The sequence below is a fragment of the Oncorhynchus tshawytscha genome, linkage group LG20 (genome assembly GCF_018296145.1).
Source record: "Oncorhynchus tshawytscha isolate Ot180627B linkage group LG20, Otsh_v2.0, whole genome shotgun sequence".
Taxonomy (NCBI): domain Eukaryota; kingdom Metazoa; phylum Chordata; class Actinopteri; order Salmoniformes; family Salmonidae; genus Oncorhynchus; species Oncorhynchus tshawytscha.
This window is the reverse complement of record NC_056448.1, coordinates 29980347-30003831: the sequence shown is the minus strand read 5'-3', so window position 1 is coordinate 30003831 and position 23485 is coordinate 29980347. Positions and strand designations below refer to the sequence as shown.

At 46.4% G+C, this 23485-nt stretch overlaps 2 protein-coding genes across 3 annotated transcripts in view; both read left to right on the top strand.

Moving 5' to 3' along the window:
- The first annotated feature begins 11187 nt into the window (after positions 1-11187).
- LOC112220239 (centrin-3) lies at positions 11188-13617 on the top strand. The gene is made up of 5 exons (XM_024381971.2): positions 11188-11334; positions 11952-12087; positions 12204-12318; positions 12648-12839; positions 12986-13617. The coding sequence occupies exons 1-5, from the start codon at positions 11315-11317 to the stop codon at positions 13027-13029; spliced, it is 507 nt and encodes a 168-aa protein (XP_024237739.1). The 5' UTR covers positions 11188-11314; the 3' UTR covers positions 13030-13617.
- A 7204-nt stretch (positions 13618-20821) lies between these two features.
- The window catches only part of LOC112220236 (myocyte-specific enhancer factor 2C), a 37219-nt gene continuing 34555 nt past the window's right edge, over positions 20822-23485 (top strand). For both annotated transcript variants that reach the window (XM_042302471.1, XM_042302469.1), the window contains exon 1: positions 20822-21090. The gene's annotated coding sequence lies outside the window, so the exon portion shown is untranslated. The remainder of the gene's footprint in view (positions 21091-23485) is intronic.

The following is a 23485-nucleotide window of genomic DNA, read 5'->3' as shown; positions in this document are numbered from 1 at the left end:
TTATGCAAAATAATATTATTTATTCTACTGAGCCATTTACTTTATGTTCACATTTTTATATTTTATTATTTCTTATTGTTGTTTGCAATGTTTGCATTATCAAGAATCAACCTGAAAGTAAGCATTTGGTTGGACTGTGTATACCATGGGTATCCCGTAAATACAACTAATGAAACTTGAAACTTGTGTTTCAGATGTGGTGTGTTCAGAACAGACACACCAATATACAGTATGTGTCAGGAAATACACACACACACACACACACACACACACACACACACACACACACACACACACACACACACACACACACACACACACACACACACGATGAAAGGCCACTTGAGTACAGTTTTGGCTGATGCTCTACAGGAGCAGCTACTGTGCCATAGATAAACACAAACCGGTTTGGACTGGCTGGAGAGACGCAGTCAGAAAGTCAACCTAGTACATGTTTGTGTGTGTGTGGTTTAAGTGTTTGTGTTTGTATGTCCTAACACAGATATTTGAAGTCCTGGAATATGTTCTCAGGGGAGAACATGTTTGGGGCTATATGCCTCTCACTGTAGCACACATGCCCCCCACCCGCCCCTCATGTTACCTTATGACCCAGGTTGTGAGTGTGCGAGTTTGTGTGTGGGTGTGTGGTGACCCAGGGCAGTGAAAAAATACTCTGGGCACAGCCAGTACTTGTCTGAGGGCATAGGAGAGAGAGACATAATTTAATTTGATTGTTATCAGATAACAACATGCCACATTGGACAGCAGATTATATAACAATCCCACAGAAGCACGCACCCAATTCATTTCTAAATCATCCCCCATAAAACTAACCTGATAAATGAATAGGAAGTCTAGACACTGATCTAAGAGCAGTTTTGCAATTCAATTAGTCATTTTCATCAAGGTTAGCTGATCCTAGATCTGCGTCTAATGCCAAGTTAGAGCCTGTTGCAGACACGCAGTAAGGCAAGAATATTTTTTACAGTTGTTAATAAGGTCAATAATAGAACATGGAATCTCACAGAGAGACAAGAACTCAGATACATTCAGATAAAGAGAGAGAGTTATTGCATGAGTGGTTTGAATGTAGGGTCATTCCACGAAATTAGTGCCTTTTGCATCCCTTTGACATTTTATGTAAAATTTGTGCACCAATATTGGGTTTTAAAAGCCTAATCAGGTATGAAGGTAAAACCCAGATGCAGCCAACGTTGAATTCACAATGGTTTAATAATCCAACAGGGGCAGGCAATGGACAGGTCAAGGCAGGCAGGGTCAGTAAACCAGAGGTGGGGCAACGGTACCAGATGGCAGGCAGGCTCAGGGTCAGGGTAGGCAGAGGTCAATAATCTAAAGGTGGGACAAAGGTACAGGTTGGCAGGATCAGGGTCAGGTGCAGGCAGAGTCGTCAGGCAGGCGGGCTCAGAGTCAGTACAGGCAAGGGTCAAAACCAGGAGGGTGAGAAAAAAAGAGCTTGGGAAAAGCAGGAGCTGAGACACAAAAACCCTGGTTGACTTGACGAACAAGCAACAGACAAACAGAGAACACAGGTATAAATACACAGGGGATAATGGGGAAGATGGGCGACACCTGGAGGGCGTGGAGACAATCACAACGATAGGTGAAACAGATCAGGGTGTGACAGTCCCCCCCCCCAGGGGCGCCACCTGGTGTCCTACCTGGGTGCATACCTGGTTGACCGGGGTGCCTGCGGTGGAAGTCGGCAATGAGGGGAGGCTGATATCCCAAGGAACACTCGAAGGGAGAGACCCGTGGCAGAGCAAGAAAGGGTGTTGCGAGCATACTCAACCCATACCGGTTGCTGACTCGAGGTGGTAGGTTTGGTGGAGACTAGGCAGCGAAGAGCCGTCTCTAAGTCCTGGTTGGTTCGCTCTGACTGGCCGTTGGACTGGGGGTGGAATCCGGAGTACACGCTGGCTGACGACCCAATGAGCGTGTAGAACTCCTTCCAGAACCGGCACGAGGACTGCGGACCCCGGTCGGAGACCATGACCACCGGGAGTTTGTGGATCCGGACGACGTGCTGCACCTCTTGGCTGAGGGTAGTTTGGGGAGGGAAATCAAGTGGGCGGCTTTGAAAAACCGTTCGACCACAGTCAGAATGGCAGTGTTGCCCTCAGGCGGGGGGAGACCCATGTCGAAATCCAGGGATATATGGGACCAGGGACGGTGAGGGACAGGAGGAGGAGTCTTGTTCTGTTCATAGACTGTGCAGGCGGCGAGAAACGTGGCAACATCTGGGACTATAGTAGGCCACCGAAAGCGTTGTCGCACGAAGGCCAGGGTCCGACGAGAGCCCGGGTGAAAGGCAAGGAGGAATGGGAGGAATGGGCCCACTCCAGGACTGCGGAGCGGGAACAGCGTCAGGCACAAACATCCGGTTATCCCCCAGGGTTTGGCTGGGACTGCTGTGCCTCCCGGACCTGTTTCCCTATACCCCAGCTGAATGCTGTCACCAGGAACAAGATGGGAAGGATGGTCTTCGGGCTCCGGGGTGGTAACCGTGGGGTTATAGCGGCGAGACAGGGCATCTGGCTTTTCGTTCTTGGATCCCAGATGGTAGGAGTGGGAAAAGTTGAACCGGGGGGCCATCTCACTTGCCTGGAGTTGAGGCGCTTGGCGGTTCGGAGATTCTCCAGGTTTTTGTAGTTGGTCAACTCAATGAATGGATGTTCATCCCCTTATAGCCAGTGCCTTCATTCCTCCAAAGCCATCTTCACTGCGAGAAGCGCCCGATTCCCCACATCGTAATTCCTCTCAGTGGCGTTGAGAGAAGAAGGCGCAGGAACGAAGTTTGAGGTCCAGGGCAGAACGTTGGGACAGGACAGCTCCCACTCCGACATCCGAAGCATTGGCCTCCACCACAAACTGACGGGAAGGGTCAGGATGAACCAGTATAGGAGCAGTGGTGAAGCAGTGTTTAAGGTCCCGGAACGCCCGGTCAGCGGCAGATGACCACCTGAACGGAACCTTGGTAGAGGTGAGTGCAGACAGGGGGGAGGCCAGGGTGCTGTAACCCCAGATAATGCGGCGATAAAAGTTGGCAAACCCCAGGAAGCGTTGCAGCTGCACCCTGGATGTAGGCTGAGGCCAATCTACCACCGCTCTCACCTTCTCGGGATCCATCTGGACACTCCCAGCAGAGATGATGTAGCCCAAAAAGGGAATGGTGGAGTGATGGAACTCGCACTTTTCCGCCGTAACAAACAACTGGCTCTCCAGAAGGCGCTGGAGAACCTGTCGGACGTGGAGCATGTGTTCTTGGGGGGAGCGGGAGAAGTCATCAATGTAGACGAAGACGAACCGGTACAGCGTGTCCTGGAGAACATCATTCACCAGAGCCTGGAACACGGCAGGGGTGTTGGTAATCCCAAAGGGCATGACCAGATATTTGCAGAGGCCTCTGGCTGTGTTGAAGGAGGTCTTCCACTCATCCCACTCTCGTATCCGCACCAGGTGGTAGGCGTTTCGTAGATCCAGCTTGGAGAAAACAGTGGCCCCCTGGAGCAGCTCAAAGGCAGAGGAAATGAGTGGTAGCGGACAACGGTTCTTCACAGTAATGTCATTGAGTCCCCGATACGATAGTCAATGCAGGGGAGCAGGATCTTGTCCTTTTTCTCCACAAAGAAGCAACCTGCGCCAGCGGGATGGATAAATCCTGTAGCTAGGGAGTCCCCAATGTAGGTCTCCATAGCCTTGGACTGTAGTCCCGACAAAGAGTACAGATGTCCCTGGTGTCCCTGGTGCTAGGAAGAAGGTCAATCCCGCAGTCATAGGAGCAGTGCGGCAGAGGGGACGTGGTACTCCGCAGGAATGGTGGAGAGGTCTGGAGAAACTTTCGAGCCTCCAGGAAGATGTCCCGGGGCAGGATGCGCCAACTTCAGACAATGGGCATGGCAGAATGGACTCCAGTCCATGATAGCACCTGTAGATCAGTTGAAGTGGGGATTGTGTCGCTGGAGCCAGGAGAATCCCAAAACCACAGGAATCTGGAGGGACATGATGAGCAGGAATTGAATGGCATCGCTGTGTTTCCCTACACACGTAGGTTGATGGGAGTGGTGTTATGGGTGACCCAACCTATAGAGCGCCTGTCCAGCACTCTAACATCCATGGGAATGGAGAGGGGCTGAGTGGGGATGTTCAGCTTGGAAGACAGTGTGGCGTCCAAAATGCACTCATCGGCCCCAGAGTCAATGAGGACCTGGAGAGATTTGGACTGGTTTCCCCAAAGCAGAATGGCATGATAAGGGGTGTGAGTAAGGGAAGCAGAAAAGTTCCCCATATGGCCCACCAAAGCACTCGCTCCTACCGGTGAGCCTGGTCTTTTACCAGACAAGAGGACACAAAATGACCATAACTTCCACATTACAGACAGCTCCTTGTGTTGATCCTGTGTTGCCGTTCCACTGGTGACAGTCCAGCTCTGTCTAGTTGCATAGGCTTGGGAAATAGTGCCTCGGCCATCTTCGGTGACTGTCGAGGAATGTCGGGAAAACTCGAGTGCTCTCGGCAACGGAACTGCCGGGGATGACTCAGAGGTGAGGTGGAATCCCTGGACGTGCGAGCGAAATCAAATTTCCTCTCCATCCCGCAATCGCCCATCGATGCAGATGGTCAAAGCGATGAGGGAGTCAAGATCCGTGGATAACTCCTGAACGGCAAACTCATCCTTAACCTCCTCCAAGACGCCGTGTAGGAACATGTCAAACAGTGCTTCCTGTTTCCACGCACTCTCCACTGCCAACGTGCGGAAATCTACCGAATAGTCGGCCACTCTGTGGGCGTCCTGCCGGAGCTGGATTAGCTACCGGGCACCATCTCTCCCGGAGAACGGGGCATCAAAAACCTTCCTCACCTTTCCTATGAACCCCTCCAGACACCATCACATGGCCGGCTGTTGTTCCCATACGGCAGTAGCCAAGGTGAGAGCCCTCCCAAACATCAGCATGATGAGATAGGCTATCTTGGAGCGATCTGAGGGGAAGAAGGAGGGCTGAAGCTCAAAGATGAGGGCACACTGAGCTAAAAACAGCCGACAGGTACTCGGCTCTCCATTAAAGGGCTCCCGGGAAGGTGGAGTGGCCGGGGGGCGGCGCTGCTAACCGCCGAGTTACTGAGGGGCGGTGGTATCACTCCCTGACCTTAGAGATCCTTCTTATGTCTCTATTTGGTTTGGTCAGGGTGTGATTTGGGTTGGCTATTCCATGTTCTATTATTTGTATTTCTATGTTTTGGCCGGGTAGGGTTCTCAATCAGGGACAGCTGTCTATCGTTGTTTCGGATTGAGAACCATACTTAGGTAGCCCTTTTCCCACCTGTCTTTGTGGGAAGTTGACTTTGTTTATGGTACATAGCCTTTAGCTTCACGGTTTGTTTTGTAGTATTTATTATTTTGTTCGGATTCTTTTCTAATAAAAATAATATGTACGCTCACCACACTGCACCTTGGTCCTCTTCATTCAACGGGCCTTGACAGAACTTCCCACCACCAAGGGACCAAGCAGCGTGGTAAGGAGGAGCAGCGTGTTCAGGATTCATGGACTTGGGAGGAAATCCTGGACAGGAAAGGACGCTGGCGGCAGACTGGAATATCGCCGTCCGAAAGAGGAACTGTAAGGAGCTAAAGCTGAGCGACGGCGATATGAGGAGGCTAACCAGCGAAGCAGGCACGAGAGGCAGCCCCCCAATTTTTTTGGTAGGGGGCACACGGGGAGTGTGGCAGAGTCAGGATTCAGACCTGGGCCAACTCCCCGTGCTAACATTGGCGAGCATGTGACTGGTCAGGCACCGTGCTATGGGGTGATGCGCACGGTGTCTCGAGTGAGCATTCACAGGCCGGTGTGCTCTGTGCCAGCGTCCCGCATTTGCCGGGTGGAAGTGGGCATCCAGCCAGAACGGGTTGTGCCAGCTCTGCACTCGAGACAGCCAGTGCGCCTCCACGGCCCAGTGTATTCGGTGACTGCCAAGAACTAAGCCTCCTGTATGTATCCCCAGCTTGGTGAGTCCTGTGCCTGCTCCCAGAGCCAGGCCCCCTGTGTGTCTCTCCACTCCAGTGATGATCCATGGCACAAAGCCTCCAGTGATGATCCATGGCACGAAGCCTCCAGTGATGATCCATGGCAAGAAGCCTCCTATGATGATCCATGGCACAAAGCCTCCAGTGATGATCCATGGCAAGAAGCCTCCAGTGATGATCCATGGCGCGAAGCATCCAGTGATGATCCATGGCAAGAAGCCTCCAGTGATGATCCTTGGCACGAAGCCTCCAGTGATGATCCATGGCACGAAGCCTCCAGTGATGATCCTTGGCACGAAGCCTCCAGTGATGATCCATGGCACGAAGCCTACAATGACCGTCCGGAGCCTCCAAAGACGGTCTCCAGTCCAGAGCTTCCAGAGACGGTCTACAGTCCAGAGCCTCCGGAGACGGCCTCCAGTCCGGGGCCCGCAGCGAGGGTGCCCAGTCCGAGGCCCGCAGTGAGGGTGCCCAGTCCGGGGCCCGCAACGAGGGTGCCCAGTCCTGGGCCCGCAACGAGGGTACCCAGTCCGGGGCCCGCAACGAGGGTCCCCAGTCCGGGGTCGGCGACGAGGGTCCCCGCACCAGAGGTGCCACCAAAGTGGGGTGAGCCAGTGGTGGAGATCTTTGTGGGCTATACTCAGCCTTGTCTCAGGATGGTAAGTTGGTGGTTGAAGATATCCCTCTAGTGGTGTGGGGGCTGTGCTTTGGCAAAGTGGGTGGGGTTATATCCTTCCTGTTTGGCCCTGTCCGGGGGTGACCTCGGATGGGGCCACAGTGTCTCCTGACCCCTCCTGTCTCAGCCTCCAGTATTTATGCTGCAGTAGTTTATGTGTCAGGGGGCTGGGGTCAGTTTGTTATATCTGGAGTACTTCTCCTGTCCTATTCGGTGTCCTGTGTGAATCTAAGTGTGCGTTCTCTAATTCTCTCCTTCTCTCTTTCTTTCTCTCTCTCGGAGGACCTGAGCCCTAGGGCCTGAGCTCCAGGACTACCTGACATGATGACTCCTTGCTGTCCCCAGTCCACCTGGCCATGCTGCTGTTCCAGTTTCAACTGACCTGAGCCCTAGGACCATGCCCCAGGACTACCTGACATGATGACTCCTTGCTGTCCCCAGTCCACCTGGCCATGCTGCTGCTCCAGTTTCAACTTCCACCTGACTGTGCTGCTGCTCCAGTTTCAACTGTTCTGCCTTATTATTATTCGACCATGCTGGTCATTTATGAACATTTGAACATCTTGGCCATGTTCTGTTATAATCTCCACCCGGCACAGCCAGAAGAGGACTGGCCACCCCACATAGCCTGGTTCCTCTCTAGGTTTCTTCCTAGGTTTTGGCCTTTCTAGGGAGTTTTTCCTAGCCACCGTGCTTCTACACCTGCATTGCTTGCTGTTTGGGGTTTTAGGCTGGGTTTCTGTACAGCACTTTGAGATATCAGCTGATGTACGAAGGGCTATATAAATAAATTTGATTTGATTTGATTTGATTTGATTTTGGAGTGGGGTCTGCGTCCCGCACCTGAGCCGCCAACGCAGGTAGATGCCCACCCAGACCCTCCCCTATAGGTTCAGGTTTTGCGGCCGGAGTCCGCACCTTTGGGGGGGGGGGATTGCTCCAGCAGCATGTCCAACACAAAGCAATTTCTCGTGCCTACCAATGGAGGCTCTTTGGGAGGAGATGGCATTGAGCAGCTGGCCCGGGTCTGCTGGGTCAGTCATGGCCAGTTCGTACTATCAGGTATGAAGGTAAGACCCAGACCTGGATGGGGGTGGAGACAATCACAAAGACAGGTGAAACAGATCAGGGTGTGAGAAGCCTGTTATATTCAAAGAAGTGCCCTTTAATATAAACCACATGGAGAATTCAGTAAATCAGGTATTTAATATGAATAAAGACATTTCCTTGCACCATCTGTCACTTCCAGGAAGATTTTAGCCCACTTTTAGCCCACCCCAACATTTCTCCAAGTTTTTACCATCATTATAAAGCCCTAGCTATTGAGTTGCTTTGATAGTCATTTCTAAAGATGATTATTTATTTACTGTGATTAGTGATTCATTTTAAGGTTAAAAAAAACCTGCCCCTCATTTTAAAGTCAATCCTTTTATGTGAATTGAACTCTCATTTTAATATGGTGAAACTATTCCTCTTTTAGAATTGTTTATTTTTAAAGAAACATTGAACAACTAATAGTCATAGTGGCTGAGTCAGTTACAGGGGCTGAGTCACTGGCTTACTGGTGCTCTTTTATATCCTTCCTGTTTGGCCCTGTCCGGGGGTATCATCGGATGGAGCCACAGTGTCTCCTGACCCCTTCTCCTGTCTTATCCGATGTCCTGTGTGAATTTAAGTATGCTGTCTCTAATTCTCTATTTCTCTCAGAGGACCTGAGCCCTAGGACCTTGCCTTAGGACTACCTGGCATGATGACTCCTTGCTGTCCCCAGTCCACCTGGCCGTGCTGCTGCTCCAGTTTCAACTGTTCTGCCTGTGGCTATGGAATCCTGACCTGTTCACCGGACGTGCTACCTGTCCCAGACCTGCTGTTTTCAACTCTCTAGAGACAACAGGAGTGGTAGAGATACTCTTAATGATCGGCTATGAAAAGCCAACTGACATTTACTCCTGAGGTGCTGACTTGGTGCACCCTCGACAACCACTGTGATTATTATTATTTGACCATGCTGGTCATCTATGAACATTTGAACTTCTTGGCCATGTTCTGTTATAATCTCCACCCGGCACAGCCAGAAGAGGACTGGCAACCCCACATAGCCTGGTTCCTCTCTAGGTTTCTTCCTAAGTTTTGGCCTTTCTAGGGAGTTTTTCTTAGCCATTGTATATCTACACCTGCATTGCTGGTTGTATGGGGTTTTAGGCTGGGTTTCTGTACAGCACTTTGAGATATCAGCTGATGTACGAAAGGCTATATAAATACATTTGATTTGATTTGATAGTGTAAAAGCAGATGGGCTGGTTCTACTATTTTTGGCCATTTTCTGGAGTTTTGTGGTAGAAAACTGAGCGGGTCAAGCACAACACATAAAGTAGATAGACAGGCTAGAAATGTTTTAATAATGTAACTTTTTTTGGTGGAAGCTTGCATTCAATTGCCCCTCTATGTTGCACACAAAAAGCTTCCATTCTCCCTGTCATATGGAGATATATGGCTAATTTAAGATGAAATGATCAACCCTGTTACGGTCAACTCTGTTACTTTATTTGGCACTTAAGGTAATTACTATAGAAGTATTTTATTTGTTTTACTCTTGAGATGGGAAAATGTGGAACATGTGCTCTTTATGAAAGAATGTAAAAATGTTGTGAAATTGACCCTGTAGCTCAATTGAGAATTAACACTGAGATAAAAGTGAAACAAAAGCTACACTTTCCTGATATGGCCTAGTAGTCTACTACGATTGTTACATAATTACTAATAATGGCCTCTACTACTACTATGACTACTATTACTATGACTACAACTACTACTACTGCATTTTATATTTGACATTTTAGTCATTTAGCAGACACTCTTATCCAGAGTGACTTACAGTTAGTACATTCATCTTGAGATAGCTAGGTGGGACAACCACATATCACAGGCATAGAAAGAACATTTTCCTCAATAACGTAGCCATCAATAGAGTCAGATCTAGAAGGGGTGGGGGGGGGTCGAGGTAAGGAGGAAGATTATGTAAGATAATGTTTGAAGTGGTAGGGTTTCAGATGTTTTCGGAAGATGGGCAGGGACTCTGATGTCCTAGCTCAGGGGGAAGCTGGGTCCACCATTGGGGTGCCAGGACAGAGAAGAGCTTGGACTGGGCTGAGTGGGAGCAGGCTTCCTTGTAGGGGTGGGAGGTCCAAGAGACCCGAGGTGACAGAACGGAGTGCTCGGGTTGGGGTGTAGGGTTTTAGCATAGCCTGAAGGTAGGGAGGGGCAGTTCCTCTTGCAGTAACGTAGGTAAGCACCATGGTTTTGTAGTAGTGGATGTGAGCTTCAACTGGAAGCCAGTGGAGTGTGTGGAAGAGCGGGGAGACATGGGAGAACTTGGGAAGGTTGAACACCAAGCAGCCTGCAGCATTCTGGATAAGGTGCAGGGGTTTGATGGTACAAGAGGGGAACCCAGCCAATAACGAGTTGCAGTAGTCCAGACAGGAGAGGACAAGAGCCTGGATTAGGACCTGCGCTGCTTCCTGTGTGAGGTAAAGGTGTACGCTAAGGATGTTGTAGAGCATGAACCTGCAGCAGTGGGTCACTGCTTTGCTGTTGGCAGAGAACAACAGGTGTTGTTCAGGGTCACACCAAGGTTCTTTGTACTCTGGGAGGGTGACACTGTAGGAGTTGTCAACCGTGATGGAGAGGTCTACTACTACTACTACCACTACCACTACACTACTATTTACAGTTATCCAGAGTGATATATTTTGATATATTCTAAATATATGGCTCTGTTGTTATCAACATTTGATTATATTTCAAACAAAAAAATGTAAGTTCTCTGGCAATGAGCAAGGGGTGGTACATGTCTTCCATAGCTATAATCAAATATCCAGATTTTTGCTAATGAAGATCAAGTTTGTATACTGGTCCTGATTAACTGATTTCACATAGAAAGGATATATATATATATATACACACCTTTATTTAACTAGGCAAGTCAGTTAAGAACAAATTCGTATTTACAATGACTGCCTAATGGAACAGCGGGTCAACTGCTTTGTTCAGGGGCAGATTGACATATTTTTACCTTGTCAACTCGGGATTCAATCCAGCAACCTTTCAGGTTACTGGCCTAACACTCTAACCACTACGCTACCCGAGGCGTCATCTGTTGTCTTGTCATCGCAAACGTGAACAACCGGTAACAGGCACAAGATAGCTCACGTGTAGGTCTACCAGTCCTCCTGCTTCACTTGGGTCTAAAGACTGTGAAACAGATCTCATGCATGAGTATTTTCCATCACTGGTCTCTGCCTCTTGTCAATATGGACATGCATCACCCTCTACTGGGCAGAGAGTGTAACAAGCACTTCGGGACGTCTTTTCGGGAGGAAAATGTGCAGCACCGCGATATTTCATTTGTCGAATCAAAAGTGACTTTGAAGCGGAGCAATGATGTAGCAACCAATGGGGATCAACGAAACAGGCGCGGACTAACGGATTTGCTACAAGATGGTTTGTTGTGATTTTGGAAGCTGGGTTTTGCCTGTTACCGGTTCACGTTTTTGTCGGATTCTCTTGACATTTTAGGTCTACATAGCACAACTTAAATGATGAGTCTGTCTTTAAGGTATTTTGTTTATTATTCGAGCACAGTATTTAAACGATTGGATTACTACCTAGCAAGAACTGTGAAACAAACTAGCACCAACCAGCTAGATTCCTTGTTGCCAATGGTTGCGAGTTAGTGAGCATATCTAGCTAGCGTTATATTTGACAGTCTTCTTTCACCCCGGCTACGTTAGGTTACAACTCAATATATTTTTTATTTTTGATAGTTAGCTAGCTATTGTTAGCTAGTAACCAACTGTGTTGGTCAACCTTAGCACCTGACAGTGTAATATGTGTCTGTAGTCGCAATTAAGTATTTACACAAATCAAATTTTATTTGTCACATGCGCCGAATACAACAGTTGTAGACCTACAGTGAAATGCTTACTTACAAACCCTTAACCAACAATGCTTTAAGAAGTCTTATAGTTTTAAGTATTTTTTGTTGTTGTAATAATTAAACAGCAGCAGTAAAATAACAATAGCGAGGCTATATACTGTACAGGGAGTACCGGTTAGTCGTGATAATTGAGGTAATATGTACATGTGACTAAGTGACTATAGACACGATGAGTTGGTCGATGAATCAATCTATGCTATTTCTTTGTTTTGACAACACCTGACACTGATGTTCAGGACTGAGCTGGCAGTGGATAAAACCAAGCGGAAGAAGAGGAGAGAGTTGACTGAGGAGCAAAAGCTTGAAATCAAAGAGGCGTTTGAGCTGTTTGACACAGACAAAGACAAAGAGATCGATTACCATGAACTCAAGGTAAACGTCTACCTACAAGTTACCTTATAAATGTACTAGTATTCTGGTGTCCATCTGCTGTCCAATATGACAGGAAAAGTATCATACTTAACTCTCTTCCTCTGTCTCACCCAAAGGTGGCAATGAGAGCTCTGGGTTTTGAGGTGAAGAAAGTGGATGTGCTGAAGATACTAAAAGATTACAACAGAGAAGGCAATGGCAAAATAACTTTTGATGACTTTAATGAAGTCGGTAAGTTCCTGCTGTGTTTAATGTCATGTTTGTATAATTACACACTATTGGAATAGTTCCATGCCTGATATTAGTGTACATTCCCTTTGTTGGTGTGTGCCTTTATTAATGCTGCACACTTTCTACTCCTCCTGTATTCCCCCTCATAACCCCCTCTTACCTCTTCCCTGTCTACTGTACCCACATGGAAGAGGTAGGGACCCTGAATGATCTCTGATTGGACAAAATATGATATGTAGAGCAGACATGCCTCTCTGTACTGTAAGGGATCATGTCAACTCGATTCACTGAATTTAACCCTCTCTGTTTATCCATGTTATTTGTCTCAGTGACAGACCGTATGCTACAGCGGGACCCTAAGGAGGAGATCCTGAAGGCCTTTAAGCTGTTTGATGATGACGACTCAGGGAGGATCAGCATGAGGAACCTGAGACGTGTGGCCAGAGAGCTTGGAGAGAGCATCACAGATGAGGAGCTGCGCAGCATGATCGATGAGTTTGATACAGACGGAGACGGAGAGAGTGAGTACACACAGGGAGCAGACATTGCATACATGCGTGCACACACTCACTCGCTAACACACACTCACACACATTCAGCTTAATAACCATCAATTTAAAATGTAAAAGTGATGTTCAAAACAAAGTTTTCTCTCTCTTTCTCCCAGTAAACCAGGAGGAGTTTGTTTCCATAATGACTGGAGACTCCTGATTAGTGAGCAGCTGCTTTGGGGGCTTGGCTTAGGAGGCTGAGGCTGTAAATTCACTGTGGGATGGATGGGTCCCCCAGGTCACTGAGGAACTTCTGGAGAGGTTAACTTGTCTCCTTTCCTTCATCTAAACTGACTTAAAATATCTGGCCAGGTGAAGGAGAGGAGGTAAGGAAGCCACTGTAGTCTATTTGGACTCGTCGTCTGGCCCAGTAGCACTGCTTTGGTTCTTGTCTTTGTTGAAACATGTTTTTTTTATAAGTCTGATACAACTATAGATAGTGTATGTTATTTTATTTTTAGTACGGATCTTTCAAATGCAAATGGTTTTCCCCCCAAAAAGAAGATTTGCTTGCTGTGAGTTATGTTTGTTCCCTACAGAAAACTGTAGAGGTTATATTACAGGTCATCTCTCTGAAACATTCCAGGTAAACTTCAGTTTTCAATAGTATTTCTGGATGGTGGTTTAAACTGCAAATACAAACAGGTTTTACACTCCCACATTTTGTAGTTTAATAGACCATTTGATTTGATTATTACCTTGTTTCTTTGTGTTATTTATTTTACATAATAAACCAAATTTGACTGACGTCTGCTCTTAACCTCTGTTATGGTCTGTAATCTCTTGACAAAATGGGTGCAGACTTCACACTGATGCAACAGGCTGGTCTATCTGGCAGTATGTGACGGTCTGCTGTTGTGACTTTCAATCACGAGAGAGAGGTGTTGTATTTCTCAAACACTGCATTGGACAAGATAATTAATTGACTTACCATACACACACTGCTGTTGAGTGAGGTGAGGCAAGAACCCCTGTAACATCATCTATCATACCTGTTAAGTAAAGATGAGTTACAATAAACTTGAACTTGAAAGGAAGCCTTGTTGGAGAGCTTATACAGTGAAAGACATGATACTGAGAGCTCAACTGTCTCTCAGCAGAATGCTCCCTCTCATTTTGGTTTCATACAAAACCCCAGGCAGGCTGGTTTTAGATGAAGAGTTTCTGTCCCATAGTTGGCCTTGTGTTTTAGGAGGGTTTGGATCTTTTCTCTGGTTTGTGTTTGATTACCCAGTTTGCTTAGGTAATGACCCCAGCCAATCAGATGATGACAGGGTGGAGGATTCTTGGAGTTTCCTCCCTGTAATTGGAGGGTTTGAGGTTTCTGAGGCCAGATGTGTGTGTAGCCCACAGGGGGGAGATGGAGTTTCTAGGGCGGTTTCCTTCTGGAGTGTGTGCGTGCGTGCGCGCGCACACGAGTGTCTTCGTGTGTGTCTTTGCTGCTGAGTGACTCTCTGGCTGGACAGTTTGCCCTTACCGAACAGCTGAGCATGTGTCAATGCAAGGGGGGATATTTAACACCCATCCATAGAGATGGATAGAGGACTCATATTTGGATCTGTGCCATTATAGCGGCTGTGACCGCATGGGCAGCGCCATTGAGGCAATCTCCATTTTGAATTAGTACATTTTCTTCCCGATTGACTGATCCCTCCTGATGACCCGGTTGGACATGACTCCCAACAGGGTCACCATGAGGGATCAGCCAATGAAGGTTAAAATGGTAAAAACCCTCAATGGCACTATCGATGCTAGTACAGCCTTTTGGCCACTAGAGACTTTTGTCATTCTCTAGGCACCAGTCCTACTTTTTATTTTACTAAACAAGTCAGTTAAGAACAAATTCTTATTTACAATGAATGCCTACCCCGGCCAAACCCTAACCGTACGACGCAGGCCAATTGTGCGCCACCCTATGGGACTCCCAATCATGGACAGTTGTGATACAGCCTGTAATCATACCAGGGTCTGTAGTGACGCCTTTAGCACTGAGATGCAGTGCCTTAGACCGTTGCATCACTCGCGAGCCCTACCCTCAAATAAAGTTAGATTTTATTTGTCACAAGCGCCGAATCTATAGACCTTACCATTAAATGCTTACTTACAAGCCCTTAACCAACAGTGTAGTTCAAGAAGAGTTAAGAAAATATTTTTCAAATAAACTAAAGTAAAAAATAAAATGTTAAAAAGTAACACTAAATAACGAGGCTATATACAGGGGGTACAGGTTAGTTGAGGTAATTTGTACATGTAGGTAGGGGTGAAGTGACTATGCATAGATAAACAGCCAGTAGCAGCAGTGTACAAAACATTATTATTATTTTTTTACCTTTTATTTAACAACGTAAGCTAGTTGAGAACAAGTTCTCATTTACAACTCGACCTGGCCAAGATAAAGCAAAGCAGTGCGACACAAACAACAACACAGAGTTACACATGGAATAAACAAGCGTACAGTCAATAACACAATAGAAAAAAATAAAGTCTATATACAGTGTGTGCAAATGGTGTGAGGTAGGCAATAAATAGGCCATAGTAGCGAAATAATTACAATTTAGCAGATTAACACTGGAGTGATAAATGAGCAGATGATGATGTGCAAGTAGAGATACTGGTGAGCAGAAAAGTAAATAAAAACAATATGGGGGATGAGGTAAGTAGATTGGATGGGCTATTTACAGATGGACTATGTACAGTTGCAGCAATGGATTAGCTGCTCAGATAGCTGATGTTTAAAGTTAGTGAGGGAAATATAAGTCTCCAGCTTAAGCGATTTTTGCAATTAGTTCCAGGCACTGGCAGCAGAAAACTGGAAGGAAAGGCGGCAAATGGAGGTGTTGGCTTTGGGGATGACCAGTGAGATATACCTGCTGGAGCACGTGCTACTGGTGGGTGTTGTTATCGTGACCAGTGAGCTTTACCTAGCATAGACTTATAGATGACCTGGAGCCAGTGGGTGTGGCAACGAATATGTAGCCAGGGCCAGCCGACTAGAGCATACAGGTCGCAGTGGTGGGTGGTATACTGGGCTTTGGTAACAAAACGGATGGCGCTGTGATAGACTGCATCCAGTTTGCTGAGTAGAGTATTAGCAGCTATTTTGTAGAGGACATCGCCGAAGTCGAGGATCGGTAGGATAGTCAGTTTTACTAGGGTAAGTTTGGCGACGTGAGTGAAGGAGGCTTTGTTGCGAAATAGAAAGCCGATTCTAGATTTGATTTTGGATTGGAGATGTTTAATATGAGTCTGGAAGGAGAGTTCAGTCTAGCCAGACACCTAGGTATTTGTTGTTGTCCACATATTCTAGGTCAGAACTGTCCAGGGTAGTGATGCTAGTCGGGCGGGCGGGTGCGGGCAGCGAATGGTTGAAAAGCATGCATTTGGTTTTACTAGCGTTTAAGAGCAGTTGGAGGCTACGGAAGGAGTGTTGTATGGCATTGAAGCTCGTTTGGAGGTTAGTTAACACAGTGTCCAAAGAAGAGCCATATGTATACAGACTGGTGTCATCTGCGTGGAGGTGGATCAGGCAATCACCTGCAGCAAGAGCGACATCATTGATATATACAGAGAAAAGAGTCGGCCCGAGAACTGAACCCTGTGGTACCCCCATAGAGACTGCCAGAGGTCCGGACAGCAGGCCCTCCGATTTCACACTGAACTCTGTCTGCGAAGTAGTTGGTGAACCAGGCGAGGCAGTCATTTGAGAAACCAAGGCTATTGAGTCTGCCGATAAGATGTTAAAACATGCATGAAATCAAGTTATTTTTTTTTCGATTACAAAAGTCAACAAATGAGATTGCCTGTGGACACGCAGGGCCTGGGTTAACCTCCAAATCACCCGATGAACAGAGCAAGAGTAGGATGAGGGTACGGCTAAAGGCTATAAAAACTGGTTGTCTAGTGCTTCGGGACAGCGAATAAAAGGAGCAGATTTCTGGGCGTGGTAGAATAGATTCAGGGCATAATGTGCAGACGGGTATGGTGGGGTGCAGGAGGTTGCATCTCTGGATGGGCTAGTTATGCTGGGTGAGGTCACTGCATGTGTGGGGGGTGGGACAAAGGAGGAATCTGAGGTATGTTGAGTGGGACTAGGGGCTCCACTGTAAACTTAAACAATGATAACTATCCTAAACAACTGTATACAAGGCATATTGACATTTGAGAGAGACAAAGCGAGGCATAAAGCAATCACACGTGTTGATTGGGAGAGCTAGCTAAGACAGCAACTGGTAAGACAACAGCTATCAACTAAGACAACAACAACAGGTAAAATGGCGATGAATGAGTAGAGAGGGTTGGTTAACTACACACAGGGCCTGAGTTCGGGGGTGGGGCCGACAGATTAAAAAATAATAATAATAAACTAAATGGAGTACCGTGATAGCTGATGCCTGCTGGACTTCATTTGTGTAGCCAAGTGATCATATGGTCTAGTGAACAGCAATAGATGGAGCAGGGAAGCCATGGCGTAGTTGTTACTACGCTAGCACACGGGAGACACAGCGTTTAAAGTTAGCAGGCCGGGGTAAGTATAAGCGGAGGTAGTGGGGGGGTCATTGTAAACAGTCCAGTGGTCATTTGATTAATTGTTCAGAAGTCTTATGACTTAGGGGTAGAAGCTGTTAAGGAGCCTTTTGGTCCTAGACTTGGCGCTCCAGTACCGCTTGCCGTGCGGTAGCAGAGAAAACAGTCTATGACTTGGGTGACTGGAGGATCGGTGATCCTTTACTCAGTTGCCGGAGAGGAAGGAAACTCCTCAGAGATTTCACCATGAGGCCAATGGTGATTTTAAAACACTTACAGAGTTTAATAGCTGTGATAGGATAACTGAAAATGGATCAACAACATTGTAGTTACTCCTCAATAGCAGAGTGAAAAGAAGGAAGCCTGTACAGAATCCAAATATTCTAAAACATGCATCCTGTTTGCAATAAGTTATACTGCAAAACATGGCAAAGAAATAAAACATTTGTCCAGAATACAAAGTGTTATATCTGGGGCAAATCCAACACAACACATCACTGAGTACCACTCATCATATTTTCAAGCATGATGGTGGCTATATCATATGCTTATGAGTATGCTTGTCATCGGCAAGGTCTAGGCTGTTTTCCAACACACTGGGAGTCAAATTCTCCATTCAGCAGGACATTAACCTAAAACATAAGGCCAAATATACACTGGAGTTGCTTACCAAGACAACATTGAATGTTCTTGAGTGGCCTAGTTACAGTTTTGACTTAAATCGTCTTGAAAATCAATGGCAAGACTTGAAAATGGCTGTCTAGCATTGATCATCAATCAACTTGACAGAGCTTGAAGAATTTTCTAAAAGAATGTGCAAATATTGTACAATCCAGGTGTGCAAAACTCTTTGAAACTCACAACTGTAGTCGCAGAGGGTTGAATACTTGGCTAATCCAGATAAATTAGTGTTATATTTTCCATTAATAAGAAATATATTAAATTTCTTCCACTTTAAACAGAGTATTTTGTGTAGAAAAATTGCAATTAAATCCATTTGAATCTTAAGTTAAAAAAAAAAAAAAAAGTTTTGTATAAGTGAAGGGGGTGTGAATACTTTCTGAAGGAACTGTAAACCCAGTCCTGGAATCTCCACGGAAAGTGTATTTTATTGGCCCGTATACCCTCAGCCCCAGCTTGTAGCCATGTCAGTGTGTATCCACCTGTTGTGTCCTTGATGGCTGTTCCAGTCTGTTGTTATGACTGACCCATCCTGACCCAGGATTGAGCGAACACTTCAAAGGTTTCCTGCTCATTGTTGAGATGCCCTCCTGCACTTAGAAGTGTGTATGTGTGTGTGTCCACTTGAGTGCATGAATTGAGTATGTATGGGTTTTTCAAGCTTTTTTCTAAACACCATTGACTGGATGAGATGCGAGCAGCTGGTGAAATACCCAGAAGTAGCGTGGACTGTGATCTATGCCAGGCAGCTTGGTAAAGGCAGATTAGTTTCCACATGCTCATGGCTTTCACAGTAACCCTATCCTCTGAGGAGTGGAGCCACAGCCCTACCCCACATAATCTCATCTCTGGACCAACGCACCAGCCCAACCCAAACATGCAGCACAGGGCTCTCTGCTGGTCCCAGTCCAACCCTACAAGGCCCCACAGCCTAACCCAACACACTAGCTCAACCCTAGCCCATAACCCCTGCCCCAGATCAGACGCATTCTCCAGTGAATTAAAATATATGTACTGTAGTTACTTGCCATTGTCCCGGTAACTGGCATTTTAAACTTTTACAGCTTGTATAATGCTGGGGGGATAATGTCATGTACAGACAGGGATTCTCTTCATTGAATAATCCACTACAAGCACTACTGCTCTCTGTGGCCCCCCACAGAAGAGGGTAGAGAGGAGGGGGGGGGAAACAGCAAGACGAGAGGAGATCAGAAGGAAAGGAGGGCAGAGCAAAAAGAGGGGAGAGGAAAGGAGGGCCAAGGGAAAAGAGGGAAGAGGAAAGGAGGGCTGAGGGAAAAGAGGGGAAAAGAGGGGAGAGGAAAGGAGGGCTGAGGGAAAAGAGGGGAAAAGAGGGGAGAGGAAAGGAGGGCTGAGGGAAAAGAGGGAAGAGGAAAGGAGGGCTGAGGGAAAAGAGGGAAGAGGAAAGGAGGGCTGAGGGAAAAGAGGGAAGAGGAAAGGAGGGCTGAGGGAAAAGAGGGGAGAGCAAAAAGAGTGGAAAAGAGGGAAGAGGAAAGGAGGGCTGAGGGAAAAGAGGGGAAAAGAGGGAAGAGGAAAGGAGGGCTGAGGGAAAAGAGGGGAAAAGAGGGGAGAGCAAAAAGAGGGGAAAAGAGGGGAGAGGAAAGGAGGGCCGAGGGAAAAGAGAAGGAGAGGAGGGAATCAGGGGTGCCAATGATCAGGACCATCTAGTAAGTGCGAGAGCACACACACACACACACCTGCAAACAGCCACCGACACAAACCTGTCAACTCGTTAATGGCCTGGATGTGTTGATGTTTTCCAACAAACTGAACCTGAGCTGAACTCTTAGACAGACAGACTTTAGGACTGCTTAGCTTAGGCTCAAACTAAATATTTGCAATGTCAGGACTGTACTGTATATGAGCTGTACGATATATAGTAAATTCCAGACTGTGTGTGGTGAATCTGTTGAGTCAGCAGGTTGTAGCCAAGTACAGTAAAGTAATCGGCGTGGAGAAGCCATTAAAGTTGTGAAAGTATAACTTCCCATCAGCTATAGAGTAGGTTTATACCTGAGTTCTCATGCATAAAGAGATGCCCACAGCTGTGACCAATGTGCTGCCCACTATTTATCGTTGTGCGTATGTGTGTTATCCTTGGTCCTCAAGATTCAGTGTATCCTCACACTAACCCTATAGGAACTTTGTAGGTTTGTCTAGTAGCTTCCTCTCCTCAGTCGTCACCTCATCTCCTTTCCTTCATCTGCACGGATCTGAGAGAAGTGGACAGGTGAAAACTAATCCTCAGCCTATTGCAGATGCGCAGTGTGTTGAAATCTAGGCAGTCCATAGGTTTGATCTCTTTCTCTCCGGTATGTGAAGAGTCACAGGCCTTTAGACCAGTAATCCTGGGCTCTTATGCCAAAGTTTACATGTTATTTTTTTGTTTAAGTTAAGTCAGTTAAGAACAAATTCTTATTTACAATGACGGCCTATACTGGCCAAACCCGGACGACGCTGGGCCAATTGTGCGCTGCCCTATGGGACTCCCAATCACGGCCGGTTGTGATACAGCCTGGATTCGAACCAGGGTGTCTGTAGTGACGCATATAGCACTGAGATGTAGTGCCTTAGACAGTTGTGCCACTCGGGAATGAAGGCCAGCGGCACACACTACACACACCACCTACAGTATGTCGTGGTGTAGTTGGAGAAAAATAGCTAAATATACCCAGAGTGACAGAGGCTGCTGACTAGACCTCTGCCACAGACACGCACCCAACCAGCACACACTGGGGAGGTCACAGGGTGTGTGTGTTCCAGGGTGCTGCTGGGGCCTGGTTATGTCTCTCTCCTGTCAGTGTACAGTTAGCTCTGAGCCAAACAGTCACCCAACTCTCTGGGTTCTCTCCTCTAAGCCAGCTGGTCTGGCTTTATAACTTCTTCTAATCCTTCTTTCAGTTTCATCCCTTCATTTCTGAGGTAAAAGATAGAGTGGTCTGACCCTCAGCTGGAGCTGAAAGGAACCTTCCTGGAGAAGATAATACAAGCAGCACTGGTGAGTGTGTTTGTGTGTGTATAACACACAGCGAACTCTTATCGACTCATAGCTCCTCTGGAGTTTGATGTTAGTTGGAGAATTTTGAGCTCTAAGGAGTGTGCCACATAGTCATAAAGAGTTTGTGAGTGTGCGAGAGCATTTAAGAGTGTGTGGGCTAGTCTGTCAATGGGATAGTGTGTGAGTGTGCGAGAGCATTTAAGAGTGTGTGGGCTAGTCTGTCAATGGGATAGTGTGTGAGTGTGCGAGAGCATTTAAGAGTGTGTGGGCTAGTCTGTCAATGGGATAGTGTGTGAGTGTGCGAGAGCATTTAAGAGTGTGTGGGCTAGTCTGTCAATGGGATAGTGTGTGAGTGTGCTGCACATGTCCAGTGTTAGAAACATTGCATGACAGATTAGAGAACATGAAAACAGAGACGTGTTTTCTCATGATATAGTCAGCTAGCAGTATGGCTTCATCTGCTGAACAGAAACCATAGAAAGGAACATCTAAAGGACCTGTAATGCCTCCCATAGTCAAGCCTCTCTCACCTCTCTGTGTGTGGTTGGCTAAGGTCCCCTAGTCTGCTGTCCGTCTGTGTCTGCCTGTCCGACCGTAGCGAGATGCACAGCCACAGGAGTCAATCAGGAGTGGCACGAGACAGAGACACAAAGTGACATTCTGACCATGAAAATCAAAATAAAACAATGTTAAATTCACTGTTATACTCTTATACTGTACTTGTAGCAAGCTATAAACCTACATCCCACTGGGCACACCTCAACATTTCAATGTGGATAATTGAGTAACATTTTGTTGAGACATTGATTGATGAGATCAAAACCTATGTTCACACCAACGAAAAAGACAGCCAAAAGTTAGTTGAATTTCCAATGTGTTATCACTATGCTTTCAACCATCTAAAAGCACAACCAAATTCCACTGGAAAAACAATGTCTGATATTTGGTTCAGTTGTCACTCAAATGTCCATCACTGCCCTTTCAACCATTTTAAAAGCACAGCAAAGTTCAAATGTGAATACAGTGTCAGATATTTTGTTTATTTATATAACATAATGTCTTACTGTGCTTAATCTAATTGCAGAATCAAATGACCTGTTTTGCATTATTATAATAGTAATATAAACCATTTAGCAGACTCTTTTATCCAAAGTGATTTACAGTCATGCGTGCATTCATTTTACATGTGGGTGGTCTCAGGAATCGAGCCCACTACCCTGGTGTTACAAGCTCCAGGTCCTACCAACTGAGCTACAAAGGACATTGAAATACATTAAAAGTACATGGTGCAAGAGATCAATGCTGTTTGAAATTTTGCACAGATTATTACAGCAGTTGTGAAGATCTCCACAGACTTGCGATGACCTATGCATGCTATCTTAACATTCTACAAAAAACACTCGAACTGGACAGTTTTATCTCCATCTTTTCATTCAAAGACTCAAACATGGACTCTCTCACTGACAGTTGTGGCTGCTTAGCGTGATGTATTGCTGCCTCTACCTTCTTGCCCTTTGTGTTGTTGTCTGTGCCCAATAATGTTTGTACCATGTTTTGTGCTGCTGCCATTTTGTGTTGGTACCATGTTGTCATGTTGTGTTGCTACCATGCTGTGTTGTCATGTGTTGCTGCCTTGCTATGTTGTTGTCTTAGGTCTCTCTTTATGTAGTGTTGTGGTGTCTCTCTTGTTGTGATGTGTGTTTTTGTGTTTTTTAAATTTTTATCCCAGCCCCCGTCCCCGCAGGATGCCGTTTGCCTTTTGGTAGGGCATCATTGTAAATAAGAATTTGTTCTTAACTGACTTGGTTAAATAAAAATAAAAATATATGATTACATAAAGACATTTATAGTTACAGTAACCTCATTGTGGCCATGGTAAGATGGCGCCGGAGAAGAAGGCAGACGTTTTACGTGCCCCCAACCAATTGTGTTTATTTGCGTTGTTTGTAACTTTTTAAAAAACTACTTATTTTGTACATAATGTTGCTGCTACCGTCTCTTATGACCGAAAATAACTTCTGGACATCAGGACTGCGATTACTCATCACGGACTGGCAGAACCCTTTTTTCCCTTTAACGAGTCTGACTAGGCCAACTCGAACGATATACTGCTTTCTCAGGAATAGGCCCAGGTCCCCGTGATTTGCATGAAGAGGAGGTGGAGAAAAAGGGTCCAGAAGGCGGGCTGCCTTCTGAGAATTCGTAGGCGATCGATTAAACCCCCACATTCTTCCATTCTGGTAGCAAACGGGCAATCTTTGGACAATAAAATAGATGACCTACGTGGAAGATTAAACTACCAACGGGACATTCAAAACTGCAATATCTTATGCTTCACGAAGACGTGTCTGAACGACGACACTATCAACATACAGCTGGCTGGTTATACGCTGCG